The following is a 13,767-nucleotide window of genomic DNA, read 5'->3' on the forward strand; positions in this document are numbered from 1 at the left end:
AGCATCCTTTCATTACAACTGGGGAAAAATGTTGATAATTTAAAATGTGATGAAATATCACTGATCTGAAATGTTGACTGTGTAGTTTCTCCAGTGAACTCCCTAACCAGGGTCTATTTTCACAATATTTTGTTTTTATTTTCTTCCTTAAGTTGTCACTGGCTTCCCTGTGAACTTTTTGGGATTCTGGCTTCGCTACAGTCTGCCTTTGTCTGTCTCTCTCTAGGAGCCTGGGATGTACAGTGGTGGAGATGCTTACAGAAAAACCTCCCTGGGCAGAGTATGAAGCGATGGCTGCCATTTTCAAAATTGCCACTCAGCCGACAAATCCCCAGCTGCCTCCTCACATTTCAGATCACTGCAAGGACTTCCTGAAGAAAATATTTGTGGATGCCAAGCAAAGGCCATCAGCAGAGGAGCTCTTCAGAAACCCATTTGTGCAGATCACTCACTGAGTCTGGAACTAGGATGCTTTGTTCAAACAGAAACTGTCTTTTGATTATTATGCCCTGCACTCTCAGTAACTCCGATCTTAATGAGAGTGCTTGTGCCCATGGTAATCTCTTAGTCCTGTGGGTATAGTGTAAATGAAAAGAGTAGCTGGACCTGCAGGGTTCTTGATGCTCCAGTGTTCCAAAGAATCACCTCTCAACACTTGTTTCACCGGAGGAAGGTTGGATAGGGTGTCACATTTGGACGGAGCATTGGAGAAGCTCAATTAAACTTTGTGGTATTACATGGAGCTAGAGAATATAGCTGTCTTACTAAGTATGCTAGATCCTTGTACATAGTGGAAGTTACCCAGCTTGTCCAAGCAATATATTGAACTCTTACAAACTGCCTTTTCAAGTCTCCGTCCACCAGTCTCCAGCTAGGGTTCTTCATTATAGACGGAGCTTTCTACCAGGAGCTGTACTTTAGGTATTCTAGTTGGACTCTGCTACAGAAATTCCATCTATTTCTGTCAAAATCATGCTTCTAAAGGAGGTGATATATTATTTGTGTGCGTTTGTGTATGATAGTTGTATGTGTGAGTCTTACATGCACATACATACACACAAATACACACCCTACATAAGTGCACATGCATGTACATATATACACACACACACACACACACACACACCAAAGTCTGATTTATTTTTTTCTATTTTGTCCAACCTTGAATGTCCTTGATTTGATGAGATTTGGATCAAGTTAAACCACACTGTGGTTACTAACCGTCGAATAACTGGTTGGCGCCTAAAGAATTCAACAGTTCTGGAATCGGTTGTGCTTTAACGCTGTATTCAGTCTCCATGCTGTGGGTGAGAGGGGCAGTTCATTTATTGCACATGATAAAGGTGCTAATTCTCCACAAACTGTAAGAAATGGATTTACTCCCCGATTTTCACCCCGTGCCTTCAGGTTATTCTGTTTTTTTTTTGAAAGAGAAATTGTAATTTCTTACTTCTTGATCTGCCAATGAATCATACAGTTCAACAAAGTAATGACACTGAAATTAATTTTAGAACTTGAGACTGTTAATGACTCCATGCAGCAATGGAGCAGTAACCTCACTGAGTGTTGCCTTTTCTGTAACGGAATTGCAACATTGCTGACAGTTCTTGGCGGTTTCTCTGGTATCTGCAATTAGTGATGGGCAATTTGACAGTGCAATCAGTGTTGCAGTTTTATATTAAGGATTCCCACAGTGTACCTAAACACAATTGCTAAGAAATCATGCAGACAATAGTCTCAATGATCTCCTAATCCTAAATATGCTTGTGATCTTCTTCTGTGATGAAGTTATTGCCCTATCATTATTCTTAGCCAAGGTTGTTAACGTTCCTAAAAGTACATTGAAGATGGTACTTACAGCACTTATACAATAGTATTAGATAGTGATCAGTGACACTGTCATGTTTTGAATACCCAGGTGGTCTAGATTTGATGTCATTGATAGCCTCACTACAAATACCAATCTTTGTCCAGTTAAGAAATGAGTTGCTTTAAGCTAAATGTCACCAGAGGACAGAAGTAAGAGTTGTAATAATTGCTCATTTGAGTTTGAGACTTTCTCCATTTAGTGTGTTAATTATGACATGTTGCAAACATCATCCTAGCTGAGACTGGCAGCCTTTTGTCAGTTGAGACACATCTGCAGACTGGATGACCAATTTACAGATCACCAACATTCTTTCCACAATAGCCATTGTAAGTTCCCTATCCCCCGTTTATGTCCCCCCCCCCCACTCCTTCCTGGTTCCATCTGCTCTTCAATTGTTCCCCTAGTTGTTCCCGTTGTCAGGTTCCAACACAAGTAGCTCTTGTGTCCCTGCTTCTCCCCTTCCAGCCTCTCTCTGTCTGCACCTTTATCCTGCCATTTAGCCGCCTGGCACATTCTGCTTCCCCACCCCAGCCTTTCCTTCCATTTTCCATCCATCTGCTTCTCCCAGCTCCATCCCTTCCCCTCCATCTTCCCATGATCTTTCACCCCTCCTCAGTCCACCAATCAACGGCTGCCCTCTCCTCCTCTCTTCTTTCCACCAGCCATATCCTCTCTTCACCCTCGGTCCTGACGCAGGGTCTCGACCAGAAACATCGACAATTTCTTCCCATTTCCACAGATGTTTCGCAATCCATTGTTCTTCCAGCAACTTTTTCTGTGAAGCCTTTCAAACCACGATCTATCTGCACACTACAGTTTTTGTTTTCAGCAAATGGATGTTGGTCAGAAATCTATTTGTGATGTGATCTCTCCTGTGGCCAGACTTTAAGGGACCCTTGTGGCAGCTGAACAGCCAGGCTTGAGGAAATTACTTGCACACAATGTTGACTTAACTTTATTGCTTAAAGGAAGTGTCCCAGATCTGATTATTTTGTTTCTTGAAAATAACTGATCCCAAGATCTCCACTGGTCAACGTTTGTTTTGTAATCTCCATTTAGTCATAAAACTTAATGCTGTACATCAGCAGTTGCTCACGTTTAAAAATTGCATTGGAAGTTTTGCAATGATTTCAGAGATGGATGGCAATTCTTCAAACCAGTTCTTTAAACTTCATTACCCACGCCCCCCCCCCAAGAAAATACCTAGTTCTCCAATGTTGGTGACTGTTCAGTCCCAAATATTCTCATCATGATTGTACCGGAGATGTTGCCCATCACTAGAACCAGTTTTAAAATTGAGTTATAGAACAAATGGACAGAGAACTCTCTCCCATTTTCTGAATAAGGTGGCTATCAACTGCTATCAGCTCTGTGAAGATGCACTTTCTTGAATGTATTTTGTACTGAACTTATTTTTTAGCTTTCTCTTTGCTGATGTAATTTATGCCTCTTATACTTTTATTTTATTTTTTATTTATGAGAGATGCTATTTGTTTTTATATATGTATGTATATATGTCTATATATACATATATATAAGACTCAAAACTTGCATAAATCTAATGCAAATATGGTGCCTTTAAGAAAAAAGCAGCTGGTTTTGCAGATATTGGTGGGAGACTTTTTAAGTATGTTCTGTGCAGCCCAGCATATTTGGGAAGTAATTTTCACCAAATTGGGAAAGAAGCTGAGAGTGCTGACAGCACAGGTTTCTGCAATCTTGTACAGATACAGGTTGCATATTAACTTTGCTTGTCAGTGCAACAAGCATGTTACAAAATTAAAATTATTATGCCATAAGAATTATGAGAACAGAAATTTGGAAACTAATAATTAAGAGATGTAAGTGTATCTTTTCACTCTGTTTTTGGAAGCCCATTCAACACAGATCACTGTAAGATGATAGGCAGACTTTCATGTTATAGTTGATACCAGAATGAACAGCTTTCCTTGTCCACTTCATCATGAAACTAGCTCAATCCAAAGGGTTGACTCCAGTGATCTCTCTTGTCAATGTGACTGATCTCTCTATGGCCTGTCCCCTGTACTAACACTTTACTCACTATCCCACAGCCACACTGTATAATTCTTATTCTATAAAAACATATCCTCTCAACTTCAGAAACTCCCTCAAGACCTATCCAAGGACACCTTTGATTATCTCAGAAATTTATTAAACATTCAAAGGTTTTTGGGTTCACCTAAATATTAAATCTATTTCTCTTTTCACATATACTGCCTGATCTGAGTTTTTCTAGCATCTTCTGTTTTTAGTTCAGATTTCCAGCATATGTATTTTTCTAGATATTAATTTCTTCTAACTCTACATGCTCAGATTTGCATAATTGGTGTTCTTGCTTCTGAGGCAAAAGTTTTTGGGTTTAAGTTCAACTCCAAAGAACTAAGCAAACTAAAGCAGGGTGGAGCAGCAAGAAGTGTTGCATGGTTTGCGACACTGGCTTGTGGATAAGATGTTAAAAGTGTTTTCTTGAATGTGTATAAAAGATTTTCAGAGCATTACTTCAAAGAAGTGTAAGAAATTAGCCATAGTTTCAGGTGAAGATTCTCTATCAATCTACATCCTCTGCTCACTATCACATTGATACAGTGGCATGCAAAAGTTTGGGCACCCCGGTCGAAATTTCTGTTGTGAATAGCTAAGCAAGTAAAAGATGAACTGATTTTCAAAAGGCATAAAGTTAAAGATGACACATTTCTTTAATATTTTAAGCAAGATTACTTTTTTATTTCTATCTTTTACAGTTTCAAAATAACAAAAAAGGAAAAGGGCCCGAAGCAAAAGTTTGGGCACCCTGCATGGTCGGTACTTAGTAACACCCCCTTCGGCAAGTATCACAGCTTGTAAACGCTTTCTGTAACCAGCTAAGAGTCTTTCAATTCTCGTTTGGGGGATTTTCACCCATTCTTCCTTGCAAAAGGCTTCTAGTTCTGTAAGATTCTTGGGCCGTCTTGCATGCACTGCTCTTTTGAGGTCTATCCACAGATTTTCGATGATGTTTAGGTCGGGGGACTGTGAGGGCCATGGCAAAACCTTCAGCTTGTGCCTCTTGAGGTAGCCCATTGTGGATTTTGAGGTGTGTTTAGGATCATTATCCCGTTGTAGAAGCCATCCTCTTTTCATCTTCAGCTTTTTTACAGACTGTGTGATGTTTGCTTCCAGAATTTGCTGGTATTTAATTGAATTTGTTCTTCTCCCTACCAGTGAAATGTTCCCTGTGCCACTGGCTGCAACACAAGCCCAAAGCATGATCAATCCACCCCTGTGCTTAACAGTTGGAGAGGTGTTCTTTTCATGAAATTCTGCACCCTTTTTTCTCCAAACATACCTTTGCTCATTGCGGCCAAAAAGTTAACTTCATCAGTCCACAGGACTTGTTTCCAAAATGCATCAGGCTTGTTTAGATGTTCCTTTGCAAACTTCTGGCGCTGAATTTTGTGGTGTGGACACAGGAAAGGTTTTCTTCTGATGACTCTTCCGTGCAGGTCATATTTGTGCAGGTGTCGCTTCACAGTAGAACACTCCAGAGTCTGCTATATCTTCCTGAAGGCCTTCTGCAGTTAAACGGGGGTCTTGATTTGCCTTTCTAGCAATCCTGCAAGCAGTTCTCTCGGAAAGTTTTCTTGGTCTTCCAGACTCAACTTGACCTCCACCATTCCTGTTAACTGCCATTTGTTAATTACATTACAAACTGAGGAAACGGCTACCTGAAAACGCTTTGCTATCTTCTTATAGCCTTCTCCTGCTTTGTGGGCATCATTTATTTTAATTTTCAGAGTGCTAGGCAGCTGCTTAGAGGGGCCCATGGCTGCTGATTGGTGGGACAAGGTTTGAGGAGTCAGGGTATTTATAAAGCTTTGAAATTTGCATCACCTGGCCTTTCCTGATGATGACTGTGAACAAGCCATAGCCCTAACAAACTAAGTAAGGTCTGAGACTTTGGTAAAAGTTATCTGAGAGCTCAAATCTCTTGGGGTGCCCAAACTTCTGCATGGTGCTGCTTTCCTTTTTTTCACTCTAAAATTGTACAAAACAAAAATAATACACTAATCTTGCTTAAAATGTTGAAAAGAATGTTTCATCTTTAACCTTATGACTTCTGGAGATCAGTTCATCTTCTACTCACTTAACTATTCACAGTAACAGAAATTTTGACCGGGGTGCCCGAACTTTTGCATGCCTCTGCATGTACGTGAGCTTGCTGTACACAAATTGGTCACTCTGTGTTAGAGCAGCTTCTGCATATCAGAAGCTGAAGTAGAGCAAAGAACTGGACAAGGAAAGATGCCCATTCATTCTCCTTAAACTGAAGTCTTTTTGCTTTTCTCATATCTATTTATTCCACCTCTATACCCCATGCAATAAACTGAAATGTCTTGTGACATTTAAGACACCCAATTTAGAGTAGTAATAATTAAGTACTGAAGAAGCAGGAAAACAGTAGCTCAATCTTTCGTACAAGTCTCTTCCTGTACTTCCCTGTAGAACAGCAAAAGCCATCACTTCCAAGCTCTCATTCATTTTTCAAAGTTTTGAAAGGTTGAGTACTTTTTTTATATATAAACCCCTGTAATGCTCAACAGCTGTTGGCAGGAAAGAGGAACAGTTTATTCCTGGCATTTAGCAGCCCACACCCTGGTCTGTACAGAACTTCTACGTAAAGTCTTCAGCCACATTGGCATGGCAGGGAGCTCTCTGTCAAACTCAAAGAAGCACGAAAGGCTTGCGGTGCAGAGCCACTCTATTGTTTATAAAATAATGCCACATCATTTTACATATTTTAATAAGTGGAAATACATTTATACAGTTTAATTTTTTTCCAGATGTCTATTTTTCAGGATACTTGAATGTTTTCATTGAAAATAGAGACAGCCAAGGTTGGTCTACTTTTTCTTTAACCTTTTGGCACCAATTTCTCTCTGGCATAACTGTTCTGAAGTGTCTGTTTTAACTGTGACATTAATTCAGATGTCCAAGTTTTCTTCAGTTGGATTGTCTAAGCTGCCTTTGAGAGGACGTGCCAAACTGCAGGCTCTCCTGCTCTCATACTGTAACCTTTGAACCCTTATAAACACTTCAAGTCCAGAAACTGCTTATACATTTGGAGTATTCATCAGACACATGCTCTGATTTTTAAAATTTATTTCAGAGGCGACAGGAACTGGAGGTCATTTTTGGGACTGCCTTAGCCCAACAGGTCACAGACAGAGGAAATATTGTGAACATACTGCTCTGCAGCCCAGCATGGGTACATTTTGTTGTTGGGGTACCTAGAGGTTTGTGTAATCAGAGCTTCCTTTTACAGCCCCAAGCCTATGGCAACCAGAGACTTAAATAGAAGGCTCACAAAAGCAGGTGTCAGGTGATTATAAGCATTTGAATCAATATGTAGTCTTCATTTAATTCGGTGCTTCAATTGGTATTGGACACTTGCAAGGCCTGAGAAGAGAATCTTTTGAGCCGCTGATGAAGCTTCTCTGGATGGTGTGACGCAGCACTGGATGGAGCATTGAATTTGGAGATCTAGTGTGCACAAATCCCCTCAGTTTTATTCCAGTGGGAATTGTCTGAGCAGAAGCAAGGCATTTCTGCATGAATTTTGGGGTGGCAAGTTGGGCAGTCATTACATTAAGCTGCATACTTGGCTGGGCAGAGACCTGCAGAATTTTGGATGAGAGGCATCAAAACAGCACTTGCAGCTTCTAGGGAAGCAAATTGTCGTCCTCTGGACAAGTTGAAATACTCACTTTGCAAAGTAAAATGACAATAATATATAGTAAACTGTAAATGTGTGAAGAAATCATGTGCCTTCAAAGGCCTGTTTCTGACTAAATGTGTGAATTTCTCAGTGTATATTTTAATACCAAAAGTGCCCTGGTTTAGAAGAGCCAACAGCAGATGGTGCTGCTGTCGGTGCCCAAATATATATATATATTCACAAAGCCAAAGACAATTGCATAGATGAGCCTGAACTGTAGTTTGAATCCTTTCCTGACTTCATCCCCGCCCTGTCCACTAAACATCTTACAGGTGGGTTAGCTGCTGGAGAATGTTGAGAGCCATTCTCCCATTTTCTCCTATGGAAAAAGAATGTGTGCACCTGGAGAAGTTTGTTTCAATGTGACTGCAAAACTGTAACATGAGTGTGAATCAATATCTGAAGCTGAAACGTTTAAACACAACACCTGGATGTACTTCCTTATCAGACTTATTTGTAACAAGTAGTTGGGAGAAAGAGACACAGACACACACAGACACAGACACTCCTCAAAATCCGCCATAGTTTTGGTAGGGTGCAATGACCCTGCAAGATGCAATTTCTGAAGTGTTAGGCGTATGGATACACGATTCAGCAAACTCGCGTGTGCTTTTACTGCATTCCAGAATCAGAAACTTAAGTTGTGTGTCATATAATACCACCCCTTGGGGAAAATTACTCAACTCAAACCGCTTGCACTCTTGGTCACAGAAATGAAGAAATGAACACTGTTAAATATCTATTTAATACTATTCACAAAAGTTTTTTTTAAATTAGTATTGTTTGTCAGAAAGAGAACCTTTGCATATTGACAACTCCCAGGCTGGAGAAGGATTGCAATAGTTTGACACTTTGGTGTATATAATTATAAATTTTGTTTTGCAAAATATATGCTTGTACAGTTCTATATATTTGTACAATGAAGTGCCACAATGCAGTTTTTCACTGCAGCTTTGACAGATGAGTCTCTCAGTCTCCTAACAGCTGATGGAATCAATATGGTCATTTGGACTTTAGTCCAGATTTTCATTTATTTGGCAGGGTCCACTCCATTGAGATGGATAGATCATCTTCTTATGTCCTATCCATTACGATGGTTTGCATGTTTGTTTTCCACTGTTTGATTGGCAAGCACAAACTAAAACTTTTAAAAGAAATTATTTGCATTTTTTAACAAAAAACCAAGCAATAACAGTAGTAATGCTGAAATTGCCAGCCTACTGCCGTGTATCATTCTACCTCAGCTTTCATCCACCTACCATGACCAACTTAACCTTGTCATCCAATGTGCGGTGAGCTGGAAAGACCAAAGTTATCTGCTAACCCAGACATGCAGCCAATGTAGTTCAATCTGAAATAATGATCTGGTTGTCCATCTACACAGTAGACATCACTGTACATATTGACTTTCTGGGTTATGTGCAAGAACATTTCCCCATTCCATCTTTAATCCCCACACTTGGCCTTCCATCATACTGTACGAGTGCTGGTCAGTAACGTCCACATCCTAATGAAGTAATGGGCACTAAGCAAGATAAGTTTCAAGACAAATCTCATACAGAATTTCAATGATGGAAGGAAAAGAAATGTATCCCATAACTGGATTCAAATTACTAGTTTAAGATTGGACTCAACTTGTACAATGAGTGCATGGTAACAACAGGAATAGGTAGGGATAATCAAGACCAATTTGTGACTATGCAGTGATTGAAACGGACTTTTGCAAGGCACTCTTGAATTTCAATAGCTTTTTGAACTCTGACCATTTCAAGCTAACAGTGAAAATTGGGGGAAGAGAGGTTTGCAGCAAATTTGCAAAGAATCTTCAATATCACCCTGTGGAAAGCATGATGCCATTGGTGCATCAGCAGAAGTCTTAATCTGTAGGTATGCACTTTGTAGAAGGGAGCTTGGCCTCGTGCTGGTCTCATTGAGTGTGCATCTCCCCTTTTGTACTATTCCTACAGTGTGAACTGCAAACCAAGAGATTTCAAATTCTGTCATTGCTAAGAGGAATAGTTACTGCAGTTGCAACTAGCCAAAAAAAAGAGGAACAACTTCACAGACTCACCAATATCTTAAACCCAAATACAAGATCGTAAGATTAAAAATAAACACATGCCGGAAATGAAAAGCTTTAAAGAAACATGCAAAATACCAGACCTGTGCAAAAGTTGATCAAAATCTTAAGGGTCTCTGTGAGGATAAGGGTCCCCACCCTATGATGATACCAACATGCTAGTTTTTATTCTTCAATGCCAAAACACCACAAACCACTAACACTGATGAATATGATTACAACAGATCAGCAAATTATCATCCAAAGATGAGGAGGTGAGTTGTCATCTTGGGGAATGTCTTGTTCTGAAGTATTTGATGTATTTTGTAAGTGTGACCCACATTACAGCAAATGTATGTTTGATACCTTTTCATAAAAAATGCTTTCTGCATACTAATATCTGCACTACATACACTAATGCAGTTTATTTGGATAAGCTCCTACATTCAGCATTTAAAATGATGTATAAATTGAACAGTATTCTGTATTGGTGTAATATAGTTTTTCATGTTTTATTCTCTGATTGCAGTATTTTATACATTTGTTTATTGATGCTTGTATGTAGCATTATATATGTTTTTAAAAGTTTTACAAATAGAAAAAAATGATATCCAGCTGTTACTGTTGTTTGCCTTGTTATTCCCATTTTAGTTTCTGCATTTTTAATGTGTTGCATAATGCTACTCGGGATTGATTATTGCCACCATCCTCCTTTTCCTTGACCTTCAACTACCTCCCAAGTTTTCAGCTAGATCCTGACCCACTGCACAGTACCTTTCAGACTTGGGATTCAGGGATCCATTCTCTGCATCAAGGACTAACGATGAATAGATGAGGAAGCTAGTTAGAATTCCCTTTGGTGAGCACCATTTATCAATTTGAGTTAAGGTAGAAAAAGGCATGTAACCACAGAGGCTTCTTGATGGCCCTTCTATAAAACTGATACAGTTTTGGGGCCACTTTGCCGAGCACCTTCGTCTGCTGTAACTGCCAGGATCTCCTGGTGGCAAATCATTTCAATTCGGTTTCCTATTCCCACACCGACATGTCACAATGAGGCCAAATGCAGGTTGGAGGAGCAAAAAGGCAACAAAACAGGCCATAAGGAGAGAAAAGATTAAATCAGAAATTAGGCTAGCCAAAAATATCAGAGGATACCAAAAGATTTTTCAGATGTATAAAGAATAAAAGAGCGGCAAGGGTAGATATCAGACCACTGCAAGATGACAGTGGAGAGGTAAGTAATGGGAGGCAAGAGTAGCGGATGAACTGAAGTATTTTGCATCCGTCATCACTGTGAAAGACACTAACAGTATCCCAGGAATTTGAGAGTGTCCGGGGCAGAAACGAGTGTAGTTGCTAATACTGCGAAGGTGCTTGGGAAGCTGAAAGGTCTAGAAGGTAGACAAGTCACTGGACCAATGGACCGCAACCCAGGACTCTGAAAAAGGTAGCTAAAGAGATTGTGGCGGCATTAGTAGCGATCTTGTGAGAATCGCTAGATTTTGGAATGGTTCTGGAGGACTGGAAAACTGCAAATGTCACTCCACTCTTTAAGAAGAGAGGCAGAAGAAAGGAAATTATAGGCTAGTTAGCCTGACTTCATTAGCTGGGAAGATGTTGGAGTCTTTTATTTAGTTGAGGTTTCAGTGTACTTGAAGGCGCGTGATAAAGTAGGCCAAAGTCCGCATGGTTTCCTTAAAGGGAAATCTTGCCTGACAAATCTGTTAGATTTCTTTGAAGAAATAACAAGCAGGATAGACAAAGGAGAATCAGTGGATGTTGTGTACTTGGATTTTCAGAAGGCCTTTGACAAGAGGCTGCTTAACAAGATAAGAGCCCGTGGTATTACAGGAAAGATACTAGCATGGATAGATGATTGGCAGGTGCTGAGAGTGAGAATAAAGGGGGCCTCTTCTGGTTAACTGCAGGTAACTAGCGTTCTGCAGGAGTCGGTATTGGGACCACTTCTTTTCACATTATGTCAACAATTTGGATGATGGAATAGATGGCTTTGTGGCCAAGTTTGCAGACAATGCAAAGACAGGTGGAAGAGCAGGTAGTGCTGAGGAAGCAGGGAGTCTACAGAAAGACTTAGACAGATGGGAGAATGGGAAAAGAAGTGGCAGGTGGAATACAGTGTATGATCATGCACTTTAGTAGGAATAAAGGCATGAACTATTTCTAAACAGGGAGAAAATTCAGAAATCAGAGGTGCAAAGGGACTTGGGAGTCTTTGCAGGATTCCCTAAAGGTTAACTTCCAGGTTGAGTTGGTGATAAGGAAGGCAAATGCAATGTTAGCATTCATTTCAAGAGGACTAGAATATAAAAACAAGGATGTAATGCTGAGGCTTTATAAGCACACACTTGGAGTATTGTGAGCAGTTTTGAGCCCCTTAGCTTGGAGAAGATCCAGAGGAGGTTCACAAAAATGATTCCAGTTATGAAAGGGTTAATGCATGAGGAGTATTTGATTACTCTGGGCCTGTACTCACTGCAGTTTAGAAAAATGAGGGGGAATCTTATTGAAACCTATCGAATATTGAAAGGCCTAGATAGAGTGATTGTGGAGAGGATGTTTCCAATAGTGAGTAAGTCTTGGAGCAGAGGGCACAGCCTCAGAATAGAGGAACATCTATTTAGTACAGAAATGACAAGGAATTTCTTTAGCCAAAGGATGGTTAATCTATGGAATTCGTTGCTATAGATGTCTGTGGAGGCCAAGTCATTGGGTATATTTAAAGTGGAAGTTGATAGATTCTTGATTAGTCAGGGTATCAAAGGTTACGGGGAGAAGACTTCAGAATGAGGTTGAGAGGGATAATAAATCAGCTATGATGGAATGGCAGAGCACGCTTTCAAATTTCTAAACAAATGTTTTTCTATTGAATGCTGACATGTTGCATATGCTTTCCCCACTGCACTCTTCCAGTTAATTTCCACTTAGCAAACTCTTCAGCCTTCGCTTATGTCATGAGATCTGGCAGTCAAAATAAATTTCTTGTATTCAAAATTTAGTTGTATATCTGAAAATCTGATTTGCTTTTAAAGCAACGGTTGCTTTAATTCTCACTTTAATTATAATTTTTATTTCCTGAAGAGAGGCTGAATTCTATGTGGTGTTCTGATGAGAATGGAGTTTTATACCTCGAGCTGGTAATCTGAGTTTGGACATCACCAGAGTTGCAATGACTGCTCAGATTATTGTCACTTCTGAAGTGCACTAACCAACAACTTTCTATAATTTGTGAAGTACAATTTCTGCATTTCTCAAGCCACTGAATAATTTAAAAATTGATATAAATTGAGTGATTTAGAAGCTGTAAAATATAGGGCTAGTTCTCTCCTGGTGACTCACTATTAAATGTAAGGAGTGGGAAGCTGCTTACTAATACATTGGTGGTGTAGAGGGCTGTCAAAGGATACAGCAGGATATAGATCAGTCACAGATATGGGTGGTGAAATGGCAGATGGAGTATAAACCGGGCAAGGGTGAGTGCTGCACTCTGGGGGATCAAATGCAAGTGGAAAATATAGAGTCAATGGCATTGAAGTGCAGAGAGTTCTTCCTGGGGTCCAAGTCTGTAGTTTGCAAGATGTGGCCAGGGTGGAGAAGAAGGCATATGACATGCTGGCCTTCATCAGCTGGGGCATTCAGTTGTAAGAGATAGGAAGTCATGGTACAGCTACATAAGGTTTCAGTTAGGCCACATTTGCAGTATTGTGCAATTCCAATTGCCCCATTGCAGGAAGGTTGTAGAAACTTTGGAAAAGGTACGGAGGAGGTTTACCAGGAGGCTGCTTGGATTGGAGAGCATGAGCCATAATCAAAATCCAAATCAGCTGTAATATCACTGGCATATGTCGTGAAATTTGTTTTGCTGCAGCAGTACATTGTAATACATAAAATTATAAATGTTATTTATAAAATTTATAATTTATAAATCACAGAGTAATATATTTTAAAAAATGAATTAAATAAGTAATGCAAAAAGAGAGGGGAAAAACACGGTGTATGTTCATGGGTTCATTGTCCATTCAGAAATTTGATGGTGGGGCT

General features: G+C 39.8%; 1 protein-coding gene across 4 annotated transcripts in view; it reads left to right on the forward strand.

Annotated features, from left to right (window-relative positions):
• Window positions 1-13,767, forward strand: part of map3k3 (mitogen-activated protein kinase kinase kinase 3) — a 188,224-nt gene that overhangs the window by 168,342 nt on the left and 6,115 nt on the right. For 3 of the 4 annotated variants that reach the window (XM_063037291.1, XM_063037290.1, XM_063037292.1), the window contains one exon: window positions 227-10,519. The exons of the other annotated variant lie outside the window; for it this stretch is intronic. In XM_063037291.1, the coding sequence (XP_062893361.1) occupies window positions 227-455 (229 nt within the window). In that variant the 3' untranslated portion in view covers window positions 456-10,519. Of the gene's footprint in view, window positions 1-226; window positions 10,520-13,767 lie in introns of those variants that run through there. 4 annotated transcript variants of the gene reach the window in all.

The sequence above is a fragment of the Mobula hypostoma genome, chromosome X1 (assembly GCF_963921235.1).
Source record: "Mobula hypostoma chromosome X1, sMobHyp1.1, whole genome shotgun sequence".
Taxonomy (NCBI): domain Eukaryota; kingdom Metazoa; phylum Chordata; class Chondrichthyes; order Myliobatiformes; family Myliobatidae; genus Mobula; species Mobula hypostoma.